At 42.8% G+C, this 19312-nt stretch overlaps 1 protein-coding gene across 3 annotated transcripts in view; it reads right to left on the bottom strand.

Annotated features, from left to right (window-relative positions):
- MMP24 (matrix metallopeptidase 24) overlaps positions 1 to 19312 on the bottom strand; it is a 222999-nt gene that overhangs the window by 51563 nt on the left and 152124 nt on the right. For all 3 annotated transcript variants that reach the window (XM_073562913.1, XM_073562914.1, XM_073562915.1), the window contains exons 3-4: positions 12885 to 13001; positions 9430 to 9734 (exon numbers count right to left, since the gene is read on the bottom strand). In XM_073562913.1, coding sequence (XP_073419014.1) covers positions 9430 to 9734; positions 12885 to 13001 — 422 coding nt within the window. The remainder of the gene's footprint in view (positions 1 to 9429; positions 9735 to 12884; positions 13002 to 19312) is intronic.

Here is a 19312-nt window from a genome sequence, read left to right on the forward strand (position 1 = left end):
AAAAACGCCACGAAAACGCAAAAAAAAAAACTACGTGTGAACACAGCCTAATGGTAAAAGAATAGACAAGAGCATATAACTATGTACCGTAAATATTGACAGGCAAGGGTATAATGATCACTCCCAGAAGAAGCTCATGAAAAACACGCATTGGAGTGAGGGTCAACATGTTAGGGCAGTTAGGTTACGAATCAGGATATGGACTTAAAGGGGTTGTCCGGGCTTTTCACATAATCTCAGTGCATATCTGGGCTGCAGAATGCTAACAAAAAGTAATTTACCTTCTGTGGCCAGTTTGCAGCATTTCCAAGATATCATCTCTTGCTTCTAAGAAAAACGTCCAGGGGGGGTGTTCTGGCTTTGAAATGAGAACTGGTCGTTTCCTCCTACTCTACTAAAAACATGCCCTCTATAGCAACAACCCTACCCTCCATAGCAACAGGCCCTCCCTGACCACATGAACAAGCCCATCCCTCCTCACACAGTAACAAATCCTCCACCTCTAGCAGCCTCAGTGCAGAAAGCAGGACCACCCAGCTGCTCCTCCCCCAGACACACGCTGAACAGTGATCTATGGAAAGTGAAACTATTGAGGAGGAAACAACCAGTTCTTATTTCAATGCCAGAACACCCCCCCCTGGACGTTTTTCTTACAAGCAAGAGCTGATATCTAGCAAACGCTGCAAACTGGTGACAGAAGGTAAATTACTTATTGTCAGCATTCTGCAGCCCAGATATGCACTGAGATTATGTGAAAAGCCTGGACAACCCCTTTAAAGTCTTCCTTCAACCTTAATAACTATGTTACTATGTATGTTGGGACAGACACATAAACCCGGGTCAGTAACTCTCCTTTTGTCTATTCAGGCATTATACCCTTACCTGCCATTACTTACTTAGTTACAGTGCCTTGCGATAGTATTCGGCCCCCTGGAAATTTTCAGCCTTTAGCCACATATCATGCTTCAAACATAAAGATACCAAATGTTAATATTTGGTGAAGAATCAACAATAAGTGGAACACAATTGTGAAGTTGATTGAAATTTATTGGTTATTTTAAATTTTTGTGGAAATTCAAAAACTGAAGCGTGGAGTGCAATATTATTTGGCCCCTTTAACTTAACACTGTGTTGCACCACCGTTTGCTGTGATTACAGCTGCAAGTCGCTTGGAGTATGTCTCTATCAGTTTTGTACATCAAGAGACTGAAATTCTTACTGTCACGTGCCCCGTCCTGAGTGACACGGCCAGCAGGCCGGTAACTGATACAACAGGACGCGGCACGTGTAATTGTCCTATGTGACGCGGCCCGCAGGCCGGTAACTAATACAATAAGACAAGGGAATAGGGAAGACCTGGGTAACAATAACAATGGTGGCCCTGCAATGGGGAATGGGGGACGTGGAGACCTCATGCACTCCCCTGAGTCAGTGTCTCTACACTCCTAACGGTCCCTAGGCCGGTTCCGCACCGGGCGCCGCTCAGGATACCTTTTAACCCTAGCTCGCCCTGCACATAAACCCTCACTAGGGAATTGGTCGGTGCAGAAACTAATCCCACCACTGCACTAAACACACATAAGGAAAAGTGACAAAACAGGGGAAACACCACTTAGCTTTGCTCTGTTGCTTACGCTCCTAGCAACAGAGCCCACCACCTGCGTGCATCTTTTCCTCCCACCGATATCCAACACCATAGTGCAGCCTTGGAGCAACCAGAGTCCACCACCTCCATGCAGCTGTCCAGAGACAAAGTCCAGCAAATGAGTCCAGCTTTTCTGCCAATGAGTCCAGCATTTTGAGTCCAGCTTTTCAGCAACCAAGTCCAGCATTATGAGTGCAGCTCTACACAATAGCTGCCACTCCACCAAGCCATGCAGGCACTCCTTGCTGACACCATCGCTGCGACTCCACCAATCCATGCCAGCCCTCCTTGCAGACACCATAGCTGCCACTCTAGGACTCTCTCAGAGCTGCCCGGGACTCTCCTTCAGCTCCATCCTTCACCCAGGCTTCCTTGTAACTGAGGAACTCACAATATCACCAACAGTGATTAACACACCTGATACTCTTTTATAGAGCAATCACACCTGTTACATAATCACGTGCACAAACTAAGGTAACCAGAGTGCAATGACCCTAATGGCCACTGGGGGCAAAACCACCTTTGGCACACAGCCAAAGGAAAAAAAAGGTTACGTTGTGCATTTACTCTGTCAGATCCCACCTGGATCATGACAATTACCCATTCTTCCTTGGCAAATAGCTCGAGCTCAGTGACGTTTGATGGAGATCATTTGTGAACAGCAGTTTTCAGCTCTTTCCACAGATTCTCGATTGGACTCAGGTCTGGACTTTGACTTGGCCATTCTAACACCTGGATACGTTTATTTGTGAACCATTCCATTGTAGATTTTGCTTTATGTTTGGGATCATTGTCTTGTTGGATGACAAATCCCCATCCCAGTCTCAGGTCTTTTGCAGACTCCAACAGGTTTTCATCAAGAATGGTCCTGTATTTGGCTCCATCCATCTTCCCATCAATTTTAACCATCTTCCCTGTCCCTGCTGAAGAAAAGCAGGCCCAAACCATGATGCTGCCACCATCATGTTTGACAGTGGGGATGGTGTCTTCATGGTAATGAGCTGTGTTGCCTTTACGCCAAACATATCGTTTGACATTGTTGCCAAAAAGTTCAATTTTTGTTTCATCTGACCAGAGCACCTTCTTCCACAATTTTTATGGATATCTTTGAGAAATGGCTTTCTTCTTGCCACTCTTCCATAAAGGACAGATTTATGCAGTGTACGACTGATTGTTGTCCTATGGACTGACTGTCCCACCTCAGCTGTAGATCTCTGCAGTTCATCCAGAGTGATCATGGGCTTCTTGGCTGCATCTCGGATCAGTCTTCTTCTTGTTTGAGATGAAAGTTTAAAGGGACGGCCGGGTCTTTGTAGATTTGTAGTGGTATGATACGCCTTCCATTTCAATATGATCGCTTGCACAGTCCTCCTTGGGATGTTTAGAGTTTTGGAAATCATTTTGTATCCAAATCCAGCTTTAAAGTTCTCCACAACAGTATCACGGACCTGCCTGATGTGTTCCTTGCTCTTCATGATGCTCTCTGTGCTTCATACAGAACCCTGAGACTATCACAGAGCAGGTGCATTTTTACGGAGACTTGATTACACACAGGTGGATTATATTTATCTTCATTAGTCATTTAGGACAACATTGGATCTTTCAGAGATCCACAATGAACTTCTGGAGTGAGTTTGCTGCACTGAAAGTAAAGGGGCCGAATAAGATTGCACGCCCCACTTTTCAGTTTTTGTATTTCCACAAAAATTTAAAATAACCAATAAATTTCATTCAACTTCACAATTGTGTCCCACTTGTTGCTGATTCTTCACCAAAAATTTACATTTGGTATCTTTATGTTTGAAGCATGACATGAGGGAAAAGATTGAAAAGTCCCAGGGGGCCGTATACTTTCGCAAGGCACTGTATATACTCTTGTACATTCTTTTATTATTACTATTACTTACTTAGTTATCTACTCTTGTATATTATTACTATTACTGCTTTAGTCACTAATTGTGCACTTGCTATCTTCACTTTTTGGTCTCATACTCACTTGCGAGAGACTGCACAGAAATACATGTAGCCGCATGCTCGGGTCCGAGTGCCGGCGGCAGTGCCGGGTTTCATGCGAGAGACTCGCACGAGAATCGTCCGAGTCTCTCGCAAGTGAGTATGAGCCCTTTATTTTCCCAAATAATTTCTTTTTGGTTCCTTAGACTGTGCTCATCTGATGACCCCAATATTGGTGACTTCAGCTCACCATTCACGGCAGCCATCCACCTCCTAATCCGCAGTGGGCTAAGTACTGATATTTTCAGTTCCTTGATTTACATTCTGAATGCAGTGTAATTACAAAGACTATCCCCAAGAGTGATTATAACATGGCAAGTAATTTACAGATCCTTTTATAATGGAACCGCTAACAAGTTACTTTGTAAACAAGAAAATAATACATAAAAAAGGCTTATTTAATATGGAAAGTGCAAATGTCTGCATCTTAGCACTATAGGTTTTAAGAGCCACCAAAGCTGAATAAATCCTAAAAGGGGCTAATACACTCATCTGTCCTTAACCAAAATGGATGGACAGGTGAGGAACCTAGTATGTCGAGTCCGGGAAAATAAAGTGATAATACAACATGCATAGGACATACCCCTGAAGACCCTCTTTTAAAGTAATTGTTTCACCTAGATGATCTTTGATAAATTAAAATTAGATAAATGTTGGCCTCAATTGTGCACATGCCTCTTAATGAATCAGGGGTGTCTGACAAGGGACGTGCACCTTGGTGAATCTTGACACACATTTTACTCCGGTCAGGGACTGGAATGAGATATCTGGTGCAAGGTACACCACAGCTCGTCATGAACAAGCGAGCTGTACCGTCATGCTCCAGCTCTGCCCACTTAGGCACAGCTAGGTGAAATTGGCGCACAAACAACAAAAATTGCAAATCCACATTGCGCAATAGTTTTGCAACATTTCACGACTAACTACGGCATATCTTATGCCAGAAATCTTTTTTCCAGTCTGACTTCAGTAAGATTCATGGTGAGGTGCACATCACTTTGTACTGTAGATGTTCCTGATTCATTAAAGGGGATGTTCTGTCTTAAACTACAAGTCTGCAGTCACTATGTAACTGCAGACTTGTGAATCTTTACATTGCGTGCATTGCGCACCGCAAGGATTCTCCGGTGTCAGGAGCGTGCAGTCTTGTATCAGCAAATATGTGTTTTGCATACTTCCAGCCACATTCCGACTAGACTGTATCGGGCCTCACTCAATACACTTTCAGTGCAGTCTAGTCAGTAAATAACATACTTGTGGTGACACCCCTTTCTCTCCCGATGCCGGTGTATCCCAACAGTGTACAGCGTACGGGATGTGCTGATTCACAAGTCGGCAGTCTCAGAGTGACCGCTGGCTTGTAGTTTTAACCCCCTTTAATAAATCAGGCGCCTCTGACTCCAACATGCCCGCTCATCGGTCTTGATGAATCAGGGCCTAAATGGTAACCACCTCTTAAATTTCTGGATAAATAAAAGTTATGCGTCTTTCTCAGTTTTCCAGAACCTCGACATTTTTAAGTTCTTGTTTACGACCTGAGGCTGAATTGGCTCCCAGAACTAATACATTTCATAGATCAAAAAAAACACAACACATATTGAGTTTAGATTCTCCAACTTTCTATTTCAGGACCTCACCAGCTAAACATAATGAAGCTTTGCATGAACCTTATCAGAGACTGGCCTCTATGCTTAAAAAGGAACCTGTCAATGGGTTTTTATATATGCAAGTAGTGGTATGGCTGAATAGGCGCTTGTACTCCAATACAAATGTGCACTCTTTTGTATATATCCAATGTACCATTCATGAGAAATCTAGAGTGGAAGACAAATGCAAATCAGATTGAATGTCATTTCTACCTCCCATCCACGCTCTATCACAACCTTCCGTAACCACTCCAACCTTATACCCATTCACCCAGCCCCCGCTTCCCCAGTCCAACTAACAGGAGCTCTGTGGAACGCTCGCTCTGTCTGCAACAAGCTTTCCTACATCCATGATCTTTTTGTTACTACCAAACTTTCCTTCCTCACCATCACCGAAACCTGGCTCACCCCTTCTGACACAGCCTCTACTGCTGCACTTTCATATGGTGGCTTCCACCTTTCTCACACCCCCCGCCCCAGCAGCAAACATGGCGGAGGAGTTGGTTTTCTCCTGTCAGATACCTGCTCCTTCACCCCAATCCCACTGCCACCCTCTGTTACCCTCCCTTCCTTTGAGGTGCACTCTGTGTGCATCTACTCCCCCTCCAACCTCCAACTGGCTGTCATCTACCGACCCCCAGGGCCAGCCACCACCTTTTTTGACCACTTCACCACCTGGCTACTTCATTTCCTTTCCGCGGACATCCCTACTATCATCATGGGCGACTTCAACATCCCCATTGACACTTCCCTCTCAGCTTCCACTAAACTTCTATCTCTCACTTCGTCCTTCGGCCTCACTCAATGGTCTTCTACAGCCACCCACAAAGATGGCCACACACTGGACCTCATCTTCACCCGCCTCTGCTCCCTATCTAACCTCTCTAACTCACCTCTTCCTCTCTCTGACCACAACCTTCTCACATTCTCTTCCCTCTCCACTCCATGTCTACAATCCCCACCCCGCAAACTTTCACACCATCGCAGAAATCTTAAACACCTTGACCTACACTCATTCGCTGAATCCCTCCTCCCTCTCACAGATATAAGTTCCTTACACAATGCGGATGATGGTGCTGCTCTATATAACACCACAATAGCTGTAGCTTTGGAATCTGCTGCCCCACTTACACATACCAAAGCTCGCAAATTCAACAGACAGCCCTGGCACACCAGCCTGACCAAAGAACTGAGGCGAGCTTCCAGGGCTGCTGAGCGCAGATGGAAAAGATCCCACTCCAACGAGCACTTCATCGCATTCAAACAGTCCCTCACTACTTTCAAGACAACACTCGCCACAGCTAAACAAACCTACTTCTCATCTCTCATATCCTCCCTGTCTCACAACCCTAAACAATTATTCAACACCTTCAATTCTCTCCTCCGTCCCCCAGCACCTCCTCCCTCCCCACTCATCTCAGCTGAAGACTTTGCCTCATTTTTCAAGCAGAAGATTGATAACATCAGAGACAGTTTTGGTCAACAACCCCCAGAGCCCCTCCTCCCGACTTCCCAGCCCTCCACCTCCAAAACCAACTCTCCACCATTACAGAAGATCGACTCTCCACTCTATTCTCAAGATCACATCTCACCACTTGTGCACTTGACCCGATCCCTTCCCACTTCATCCCAAACCTCACCACAGTCTTCATCCCAACCCTAACCCATCTCTTCAACCTATCACTAACAACTGGTGTTTTCCCCTCAAGCTTTAAACATGCCTCCATCACACCTATCCTCAAAAAGCCCTCTCTTGACCCATCCTCTGTATCTAGCTATCGCCCTATATCACTTCTCCCCTATGCCTCCAAGCTACTGGAACAACACGTCTACCTTGAACTGTCCTCCCATCTCTCTTCTTGCTCCCTTTTCGACCGCTTACAATCTGGCTTCCGGTCACACCACTCCACTGAAACTGCCCTTACTAAGGTCACCAATGACCTCTTAACCGCCAAGAGCAAGCGACACTACTCTGTCCTCCTCCTCCTTGACCTGTCGGCTGCCTTTGACACAGTGGACCATTCCCTATTATTACAGACCCTCTCATCCCTTGGCATCACAGACTTGGCCCTATCCTGGATCACATCATACCTAACAGACCGGACATTCAGCATCTCCCACTCACACACCACCTCTTCACCTCGCCCCCTATCTGTCGGAGTCCCACAGGGTTCAGTCCTAGGACCCCTGCTTTTCTCCATTTACACCTTTGGCCTGGGACAGCTCATAGAATCATAGAATCGTAGAGTTGGAAGGGACCTCCTGGGCCATCTGGTCCAACCCCCTGCTCAAAGCAGGATTCGCTAAATCATCCCAGTCAGATGTCTGTCCAGCCTCTGTTTGAAGACTTCCATTGAAGGAGAACTCACCACTTCTCGTGGCAGCCTGTTCCACTCATTGATCACTCTAACTGTCAAAAAGTTTTTTCTAATATCTAATCTGTGTCTCCTCCCATTCAGTTTCATCCCATTGCTTCTAGTCTCATGGATTTCAGTATCATCTCTATGCTGATGACACACAGATCTACATCTCTGGACCAGATATCACCTCCCTACTAACCAGAATCCCTCAATGTCTATCCACTATTTCATCCTTCTTCTCTGCTAGGTTTCTGAAACTTAACATGGACAAAACAGAATTCATCATCTTTCCCCCAATCTCACGTGACCCCCCCAACAAACCTATCCATTACAGTAAATGGCTGCCCACTTTCCCCAGTCCCACAAGCTCGCTGCCTCGGGGTAATCCTTGACGCTGATCTCTCCTTCAAACCACATATCCAAGCCCTTTCCACTTCCTGCCGACTTCAACTCAAAAATATTTCACGTATCCGTTCATTCCTCAACCAAAAATCTGCAAAAACCCTAGTCCATGCCCTCATAATCTTTCGCCTTGATTACTGCAACCTCCTGCTCTGTGGCCTCCCCTCGAACACTCTCGCACCCCTCCAATCTATTCAAAACTCTGCTGCCCGACTAATCCACCTGTCCCCCCGCTATTCCCCAGATTCTCCCCTCTGTCAATCCCTTCACTGGCTCCCCATTACCCAGAGACTCCAGTACAAAACCCTGTCTCCTCCATACATCTGTGACCTCGTCTCCCGGTACTTTCCTGCATGCAACGTCCGATCCTCACAAGATCTCCTTCTCTACTCCCCTCTTATCTCCTCTTCCCACAATCGCATACAAGATTTCTCTCGCGCATCACCCCTACTCTGGAACTCTCTACCACAACATATCAGACTCTCACCTACCATCGAGCCTGAAGACCCACCTCTTCCGACAAGCCTATAACTTGCAGTAACCACCGATCGACCAAACTGATGCATGACCAGCTCTACCCTCGCCTACTGTATTTTCACCCATCCCTTGTAGATTGTGAGCCTTCGCAGGCAGGGTCCTCGCTCCTCCTGTACCAGTTATGACTTGTATTGTTTAACATTATTGTTCTTGTTTTTATGTATACACCTCCTTACATGTAAAGCGTCATGGAATAAATGGCGCTATAACAATAAATAATAATAATAATAATAATAATAATAATAATAATGTGCACTGGGGGAGTGTCAGCGCACTTGGGGAAAAAGTTTTATTGCATTGACACACCCTCAGGGCACTTCTAAGATTTCTCAGGAACATCACAACCAGATCACTACAAAAAAGTACTATCTGTAAGGGAGACCATGCGCCCCAATAGCAATACCACTTCTTTTATATATGAAAGCCTGCTGACAGGTTTTAGTTAAAATGGGACCTATAGCGTCATGAATACCAGTCACTAGCTCTAGTCCTGTGCGTCACCCTCCAGACTTTTCTTCTGCAACAAGGAAGTTACCGTAATTTGTACCTGCCTGGTCTGATCTATATTGGAGAATGTCTTCCTCTGATAGATACTTCTGCCGGGTCTGAAAGTTCATGCCCTTAGAAAGGGAATGGGGCTAAGCTGCAACTTATGCTATACTAACCTCGTACAACCCATATTAGGGATTCTTTTCAGCAATTTCTACCACTACCAGTTCTAGCATATTAATCATTTTAAACGAAAATTTATACCCATTGTCATTTTAACAAACCCAGAAATACAGCAAATGCTGGAAGCAGAGAGTCACCTTATAGGGTTACTCACCGTCATGATTGGAATTCCCAAGTGTCCAGGGCTCGTCTGAATCAAAATGTGTATCTCCCCCTATGCCAGGTCCAGGAAAATAGGCATGTGCTAAAAATCCACCTTCCCCGTCAAATGGAGAGCTGTCCCCGTGAAATCCAGAAGCAAAAAATATCATAATGTCTGCTTCTTTATGCGACGTTTTAATTTCTTGATAGGGGATTTCTTCAAATGTGAGAGGAGTCACCTTCTGCCACACGTCAAAGGCCTGGCGGATTGCTTTTCTAGTGTCCAGTTCTCCTACTTTAGGAGTATAATTGTGTATGCTGGAAAAGAAGACAAGATAAGGAATACAATTAATTCCAAGAATGTACCCTCCTTCTAAAATACGTGGTGGGGCGATTAATCTATACAAGCTTACTACAGTTTATAGAACTAACCCCTAAACTACTAACAATACACCTTTTACTGATGGTCATTATTTGGCCTTTTTGTAGAGGGCTTTGCTTTTATGGCACTCTACAATAGCGTTTCTGCAATCCCAATCACTCAACATCTACCTAGACGAAGTCTACCTGGGCAATATGTCTTAAAAAAAAAAAGTAAAGCAAAATTATAGAGCAAAAAATAATACATATTGAAAAGAAAGAAAAAAAAAACAAAAGCTGTGCCACAGACGTAGTGATGATGTGATGACATATATAAAAATATGTAAAGCCACAGGCCAATAGTGTGAAAAAATACTGTTTATATTTTTGCTTCTAACATTTTGTGTTTCTTTTAGTTTACAGAAAATAAGACTGAACAAATATATTGAACATGTGAACGTGTCCTAACTGTAAGATGTAAGTGCTTTAGGCTGGCGTTCCGTATTCGTCCTCCTTTTGGGGAAAAAAAATTTTCTTTACTTGAAAGCATTTAAAATCATTTTTGGCATTGGGTTTCATTATACAGCTGATTTCTTTTCTTCCACATTCTACTTTGCTGTGGTCTGTGGCCATCAATCAGCTCAGAAAAAGAGAGATAAAAGGATTACAGACTCCCCATCAGACTATCATAGTGGGCTGACTGAAGGCTTCTCCGTTAATACAATCTGCAGTCAGCAAGCGACAATACATCACAGAGGAATACAGTGCAAACTTTTTAATTAAATCCAAAAGCAAAAATGATTTTTAGAGCTCATACCCATCACCATAAAAAATATGGTCCGATAATGGTCCAGAAAAGTAGGACGAATGTCATTAGATAGATGATAGATACAGAAAGATACTAACCCCTGGGCTTGATGTCACCTGACAATACAAAGGTGACATCAACTCCAATGTTATCACCCAACTTGCCACCGCACAAGGGTAAGTGAGAAGAATGAGGCTAAGTGCCAGATTTGGCCAATCTTACTGATGCGCTTTTTCTGAAGTGTCTGAAAGATGATGTTAAGTCTGGGAGGGAGCCAATATCCATGGCCCCTTTCTAGGCTATTAATATCAGCCCGTAAATGTCTGTCTAGGCTTGGCTGATTATTAATTATAGCGAGACCCTACATCATTTTTGTTTGGGTCCCCCATTTTAATAACCAGTAAAGGCTAAGTATACAACAGTGAACTGATAAAAGAAAAAAAAAAATCCTATATAGAAAATAAATACCAAAAATAGCCACCAATCATTACAAATGAATACCATACATAAAATATATAACCCCAATCTGACACACCTCTGCCCCCACACACCACTCCAACGCGCATTTCGCTTCCGCTTCGTCAGGGAAGCGAAACGCGAAGCGGAAGCGAAACACAAGTTGGAGTGGTGTGAGGGGGCAGAGGTGTGTCACATTGGTTGGTATTGTGGTTTTTATCATGGACATTTATTGAATAATTTTCTTTTTTTCAACATGGTGGATTGAGTATCAAATGGATAGAGGTTTTTTTGAATAGGCACTTGCTTTGTAGATTTTGATTCAATTTTATTATGAATTCAATCACATTTGATTATTTATATAATAATTTATTTGCCTCATGTTTATTTAATTCATCAATTATATTTTTTTAGACCATATAAGTTATCTTGGTATTCACATGGAGATATATATTGTTTCCTTTATAATATGCACTTCATTTCTTATGCAAATTGTAAGTATAGATAACCATAAAATTAATAATTTATTATATTACATTTATATTTTTTTAGTGGATTTTTGTACCAATTAATCTGACATACCCTGCCCTTTGCATACATTGTGATTTTATATTTTCATTTTAATTTTCATTTTATTAAACGTCTCATGTTTTTATTTATGATATGTTGTGTAATCATGTTTTTTATATATTAATAAAGTTATTTTTTTCACATATATTTTGAATACTATTCTTTTGGGTTATATGGGAGCTGATAATAGTCTAGGAAGCTCCATGTTTATTAACCGCTTTCCAGGCTTTAAACATCTGCCCCCAGCTGTCAGCTTTCCCTCTGCTGGTTAATAAAATTTTGGGGGACCCCAGGCTATTTTTTTAAGAAAATAGTTTATTTAGTAATAAAATACATATACTGTAAGCTACATAAGCACTATCCTAATTATATGTGTCTTACATCTTTATATATATCTATACTATATATGTATATACTGTATATCTATTCTATTGGGTCATGCTGTGATCATACTGTATACTGTATGCGACAGATGAAATGTCGGGTTTTCAAGGACATGGGTGTGTAAAAATTGAACAGCACTCACATGGTCCGAGTGCAGTGAGATCTTTTTTTTTTTATTTTATCACATCCATTGACTTGCATTGGCGAGACTCGTCCGAGATACAAGGACAATCACAGCATGCTGCAATTTTTTTCCTCAGGCTGTTCTGAACTGAGAAAAAACTCGCAAATGAGCAGGGACTCAGATTAACATTGTTAGCGTGCAGTCCAATTTTTTTTTTATAGTATTGCACTAGTCCATTTTTCTCACAAATGAATATGAGCTCATAGGCCCAAATACATGCATTTAAGTAAAAAAAAAAAAGAGAAATTTTGCTCATTCGTGGACTTTTTATACATATGCTGTCCATGCCCAAGTATTACTAATAAGAGTAACATGTCAGTACTCCGGGCAGGTGTCCCATGCATGATGTGCAGTGAAATATATATATATATATATATATATATATATATATATATATATATATATATATATATATATATATATATATGCGTCATTTTATGTTGTAAAGTTAAAACAAGGTGTGAAATTTCATTGGAAATGCAGGGAAGGTATTCACTTCATAAAACCTAGAAAATTCTTTTCAATGTATTTTTAATATTCATTCCAGTCTTTTCAGTTCTCCCTGTTATATGGAACGTAAATGTCGCTTGTGTCCCTGTAACAATGGAAGAGTAAAGACTGAAAAAAGTGCAAACTGAAAAAAGTGTGGCTACCAATGTCACCATTAGCTTTGTGCTCATCTCTTTATGAACAATATATACGGTACCTGTATGTGATGTGTTTCTGTCTCCACTTCTGGCCTGTTAGTGCATATCGCTTGCTCCTTCTTTTATGGCTTAAGTGAGGAAGGTCAGGTACCCCGCAGCGAGGCTTTTTCATCCACCTACATGATCATTAAATGGGAAAAAGAGAGCAAACATCACTATGATCACTGCTCCCCAAGACCGGGAAATACATCAAAGTTACCATTCTCTATGACGAGCTGCCTGACAATAGACCCTATAGGATTGTATAGTGATTTTACATTTTCCTTACATGATGAGCATTATATTACATGATTTTTTTTATAGCATGCCACTCAGTTTAACACTGAGGATGCTGAGATACTCTGCACAATAAAGACTCTAAGAATTATGCTATAGTGTCACTAGATTTAATATATTATCCCAGGGACAAATATGCATATTTTATAGAGAACATCTGAGTCTGGAGGTGTATGAAGATGGTTAATGTTCCATTCCCATGTAAAGCAAGCACACATAAAATTCTAAATATAAATCTATTAAAGGACAAAAAGGTAAAGAACAAACAATAGATGGAGATTTGAAGGAAAGTGTTTACATTACTAATTAAGAATCCCTAATTATGATGTGGTACAGGGACTAAGGATCACCATATATGAGATAGTTATAAGATGAACATGTATTTCAATGGAAAATGAGAGACCCTGCCAGAACCCTAATACAGGTGCATCTCACAAAATTAGAATATAAATCAAAAAGTTAATTTATTTCAGCTCTTCAATACAAAAAGTGAAACTCATTATATAGAGTCATTATAGAGTGATCTATTTCAAGTGTTTATTTCTGTTAATGCTGATGATTATGGCTTACAGCCAATGAAGACACAAATGTCATTATCTCAGTAAATTAGAATACTTTATAACACCAGCTTGAAAAAATGATTCAATACTTGGTCGGGGCTCCTTTGGCATCAATTACTGCATCAATGCGGAGTGGCATGGAAGCGATCAGTCTGTGACACTGCTGAGGTGTTATGGAAGCCCAGGTTGCTTTGATAGCAGCCTTCAGCTCGTCTGCATTGTTGGGTCTGGTGTTTCTCATCTTGCTCTTGACAATATCCCATAGATTCTCTATGGGGTTAAGGTCAGGTGAGTTTGCTGGCCAATCAAGCACAGTGATACTGTTATTAAACCAGGTATTGGTACTTTTGGCAGTGTGGACAGGTGCCAAGTCCTGCTGGAGAATGAAGTTTCCATCTCCTAAAAGCTTGTCAGCAGAGGGAAGCATGAAGTGCTCTAAAATTTCCTGGTAGACGGCTGCGCTGACTTTGGTCTTAATAAAACACAGTGGACCAATTCCTAGTTTAAAAACAACAGTATCACTGTGCTTGATTGGCCAGCAAACTCGCCTGACCTTAACCCCAAAGAGAATCTATGGGGAATTGTCAAGGGGAAGATGAGACACCAGACCCAACAATGCAGATGAGCTGAAAGCTGCTATGAAAGCAACCTGGGCTTCTATAACACCTCAGCAGTGTCACAGGCTGATCGTCTCCATGCCACGCTGCATTGATGCAATTATTGATGTAAAAGGAGCCCCGACCATGTATTGAGTGCATTTACTGAACATACATTTCAGTAGGCCAACATTTCGTAATTTAAAATAATTTTTCAAGCTGGTGTTATAAAGTATTCTAATTTACTGAGATATTGACTTTTGGGTTTTCATTGGCTAAAAGGCATAATCATCAACATTAACAGAAATAAACACTTGAACTAGATCGCACTGTTTGTAATAACTCTATTTAATATAGGAGATTAACTTTTTGTATTGAAGAACTGAAATAAATTAACTTTTTGATGATATTCCAATTTTGTGAGATGCAACTGTAGTAGATTATCTTGCCCTTTTTAACATAATATGCATTACCAATTTTAAAAGGAAAAATTTAAAGAACGCAGGCACATTTGACTTTTTTGTTGTTGAAATTTACTGTATATATTTTTGTCTAAAAAATGTTGCAGTATGGTTCCAATAAACATGTTGTCTTCTACAGCCTGTATGTATGGCGGTATGTAATAAAATGTAGAATGAGTCAAAGGGGTTTTCCACTTTCAGGAAAGTTAAGCGCATACATTAGACTTGTGAATGTTGAAGTGGGATAAGGGAAACTGTCCAACACCATACTGGATAGAAATCCAAGGTGGGACACTAATATGTTGCTCACGTTTAGCTTCCTTTCTTTTTAAATAGAATTGTCCTTTGGTAATCAAGATGGCTAAGAAGTCTGGTTCACATACATCCTAAATGGGTTATGAATTATTCTTTGCTTATATAGATTCATTATATTCAGCAGTACTTTACAGACATCATCACTGTCCATTGGACTCACAATCTAAATTCCCTAAATTCCATGTCTTTCAAATGTTGGAGGAAAAAATTTGGTGGGATTCAAACCCAGGAACCCAGCGCTGTAAAGCAACAGACTGTATGGTTGTTAAAGAGGACCTGTCACGTGTCCAAAAAAAATAGTTACTTTGCCAAAATCACCATGTTCCCCTGAATCTGCCATTGTTTTCCCTTTATCAATTTGACCCTCCATTGTGGTGACAAGCCTTTTTTTGCTTTGGCATTCAGTAAGCCAATTCCTGGCTTGCGGTCCAAGAGGGTGTGTCAGAACAGTTTTTTCTGGTCCATGTAATCCACCCCACTGGGGCGCTGCTCAATTACTGCTCGGCAGCACCTGAAACTGGTTCAGCAGTGTGATCTCGCGAGATCTCCCTGTTCTTGTAAGGCTGCACTGTAAAACACATTCCTGGGTGCACATAGGCAAGTTGTATTGAGTGCATGAATGTCTCGCGAGATCACACTGCTGAACCAGTTTCAAATGCTGCCGAGCAGTGAATGGGGACTATCAGAGTGGAGTAGACAACACATCACCTGTGAAAACCCTTTTGACAACCACTCCTGGACCACAAACTAGGGATTAACATATTGTGTGCCAAAAACAAAAAAGAGCATATCTTCTGAACAGGAGGACAAAATGGCCCCCTTCAGCCAATGTATGGGCTATATAAACATTGGATACCACAGGTCTTTTAGTCCATCCCCAACAATGTCCATCTCAGTGCAGGTGCTGACCAGTAAGTAAACACAACCAGAACACGTGCAGAATTAGGAGTCTCCTAATTTTGAAGAAATCCACCATCTGGGTAAGAGCCCAGAGTCTTTCTATTGAAAATATATATTTTATATGGATAAAAAGAGTATCTTTACCATAGAGAAAAGTAATCATAATTCTTAAATATGGAGTAACTATTTCTGTCCTCTAGCTCTGTATCAACTCGTTCAGGTCAATGAAAAATTGGTCCCACTGGTCTAAAATTCATCAAAACCACTTAAAAATTATTCTCAGCTACTAATTATAATTGCAATGACATGAAATTCCCATGCGGAGCACAGCTGGAGCTTTTTCCAGATTTAGAAGAAAATGGAACATTTTTCGGACTAAGACTGAATGTTATAGCAAGTATTGCATCAGATTAATGAATAAATCTCTGAGGAAACTTTCTCAGGTCTCTCATTATTAATTACTTTAGGACCCAGATGTTTTTGTTCTTTGGGGGAAAAGACTCATGTTTCTATGTCTGTGTTCTGGAACATGTAAATTTATCTTACATTTTTGCACAAAAGTGTATGAGGAATTGCTTAATTGTTGAAGGGTTAGTGCAACATCACTGGGGCAGTTAAACAAGACAATCATTCAAGTGAATATTCTCCATGTAATACAAGTATCTTCTAGATGTACATTCCCTAATCAGACATATGGAAAGCAATATTCTCGGTAAGCCAACCCTGAAAATTTGCAGCAATTCAAGAAAGATCAAGGTGTGCATGTAAGGGATGTACCGGGACTGTGTGATGCTCCACTCTCTTTCCTCATATTGATATTGTATTGCTTGTATAATTGTATGTATAATGTTTCTGATACTGCTATATACCTATATACAGTATATATGTATATATGTTGTGTAGACAGGGAAAGTGCAGTACCTCAAGGTGGACACTAGATGGGGTACAATAGTGTACATAGTTTGCATAAGAGGAGCAAAACCATGGATAAGATAGAGGGTTTTCCTGTTTCTAGTTAGTAGGGCTACAGAGCCCAGACAGGGTGGTTAACTCTGTAACGTTGGGAAGTGGGAAGCCCAGCCGTCCACAGCCGTTGGACTAGAAGTGCAGCAGTACTGACATGCAGGACGCTCTAAGACGTGGCAGCTTACTACATGGGTAGATGCCCTCGTGTCTGGGGTGAAACGGACAAAGGAACTCCTGCACGTAGTGAAGCTGAACAGGGAGGATGCTGTGGTACCGGTTGAGACCGTACGACCTAGGTACAAACTGAAGGACATAGGAAAGAGCACAGGGAAAGTGAAGGATGTGGACTGTGCAGAACTCTGTGTTGATGCTGTAACTGATGTGGACGTGCTGCGATTGAAAATAAGTAAAGTTCTACGTTTAAAGTTGGAATTGGACTCTGTCTGTTTATGCACCAGATCAAAGGAAGAAGTGTCTCTGCGTCTAAGGGAGGCCTCTGAGAACCAGGCAAGTGAGACAATGAGACTTTATGTATGTGGTGCTGGTGGCCAGGGCAAGCTAAAGCAGACACCTTTGAGGGTCATGACTACGGCACTGGCTGCCGCTTACACTTGGTGTAGTCGGCAGGATCCCGCAGTCTTGCAAAGCGGGGATGCCGTGAAGAATGAAGATGCTGATATCCTAGAAGTGACTAATGTATTGGACGTGACTGAAACGTTGGATGTGACTGAAACGTTGGATGTGACCGACACTTTGTGACCAAGATGGCGGCTTTAAAGATGGTGGAGAATGGCGCAGAAGAGGAGAACGACTATTGTGATCTCATCCTTCGTGGGTGCTACGGTACTGCAGCACAGGACTAAGTTAAGATGGGGGAAAACTGACCCTGCACTGCGACTAGGCTGATTAGCTACGATGGAGTGGGTGACCCATTCCTTGAGAATAGACACACCGACGATCCTAGGTTAATCTCAGCGAAGACCTATAGATAGAGGGAAGGGGGTCCCTGAAAGATCTAAGGACTGGGTACAAAAACAGATCACCTCCTAATAGAAACGCAGAGAAGGCTGCAGAAACAAACTGCAAACAGAAACTAAGACTAACAGAACCAGAGGTCCCAGAACTGCACTAATTAAACATACAGAAGGCAAAGCAAGGCTCCAAGCGAGACTTCAAGCGGATTAACACTGTTGTCCAGCAAGGAATGGGAGACAGGTGCAGGTTAATAAAGGGTGATACAATCACCTGACCCAAGACAAACCCAGCACCAGGGGAAAAAGACCAGCAGCCAGAACACTACAAGAAAATGGCGGATAGTCACAAACTGAACAGATTCTAACAGTAGGCGTTCTGACCCAGGTATGGTGCGAAAATCTGTCAGGCAACATCCCCCGGTCTGCCATTGGTGGGCGCACCAGAGAAGGAAAAGACCTTGCCCTCTACCACCGAATGCTGCGAAATGGGTGGAGCAGCTGGAAGTAACCCCACCTTGGAACGGTGGGGTCCAGAAGAAAATCTCATGTGCAGCTGCGCGGTGCCATTGCGAGACACGGCACCAGCAGCGATGGACCATTCCTGTACCTGTCATTGCAGGGACGTAAATGGCGGTTAGAAGAGGAGAAGGCCTGACCCGGAAGACTAAGGGGAGTCACTGATGAATTCCGCACAAACTGATTCCCTGTACCTGCGGAGGAGAGCTGCCGCAGGTCCATGACCCAACCCCTCACCCCAGAAGGCCGGACTGTCACTGGCCCCCCATTCCAGGGAGCGAGCCCCTGCGTAGTGGTTCTGCCCCTCTCGGCCTGTCCCCCACTCACCAAACCCAGGAGGCCAGATCCCCGTCCAGTGGCAACTCGTCACGATTTCATCAGGTGGCGGAAGGTCCATTTCCATCTCCATGGCAGGCCGCCAGGATGGCGGGAGTCATTGAACAAAAGAAACAGCGTGAGAAGGAGGTCTTGGAGGAGCTGCGCCGACTAGGACAGGGAGCATTATGGCCAGGTGTCACACCCATGGTCAGCTAGTCCTCACGGACATTGACCATGGATATGGTTTCATAAGGGAGCTAGGCACTAACGACAAAGTTTGTCAATGCCGCTTCTGTAAAGTACTGCAGACCCCTGGATGAAAGGGATAGGGTCTCTTATTAAAGAGAACAGCCCGTGGGGGTACTTCGCGGTGACTGTCACCTTGTATCAAGGGGATGACCTGGAGCTGTATGCAGCCCCGGAGCAGGCCCAGTCAGCTCCCTGTGCCCAGGCCACTGCTCAATCCAGCTCTGCCTTTGTGTTGCCTTGGCAGTCCACAACTCTTGCGGCTGCAGAATCGATGTTGGACGAAACCCGGGCCCGGA

The sequence above is a fragment of the Dendrobates tinctorius genome, unplaced genomic scaffold (assembly GCF_039654945.1).
Source record: "Dendrobates tinctorius isolate UK_male_01 unplaced genomic scaffold, ASM3965494v1 ptg000370l, whole genome shotgun sequence".
NCBI classification, from domain to species: Eukaryota; Metazoa; Chordata; class Amphibia; order Anura; family Dendrobatidae; genus Dendrobates; species Dendrobates tinctorius.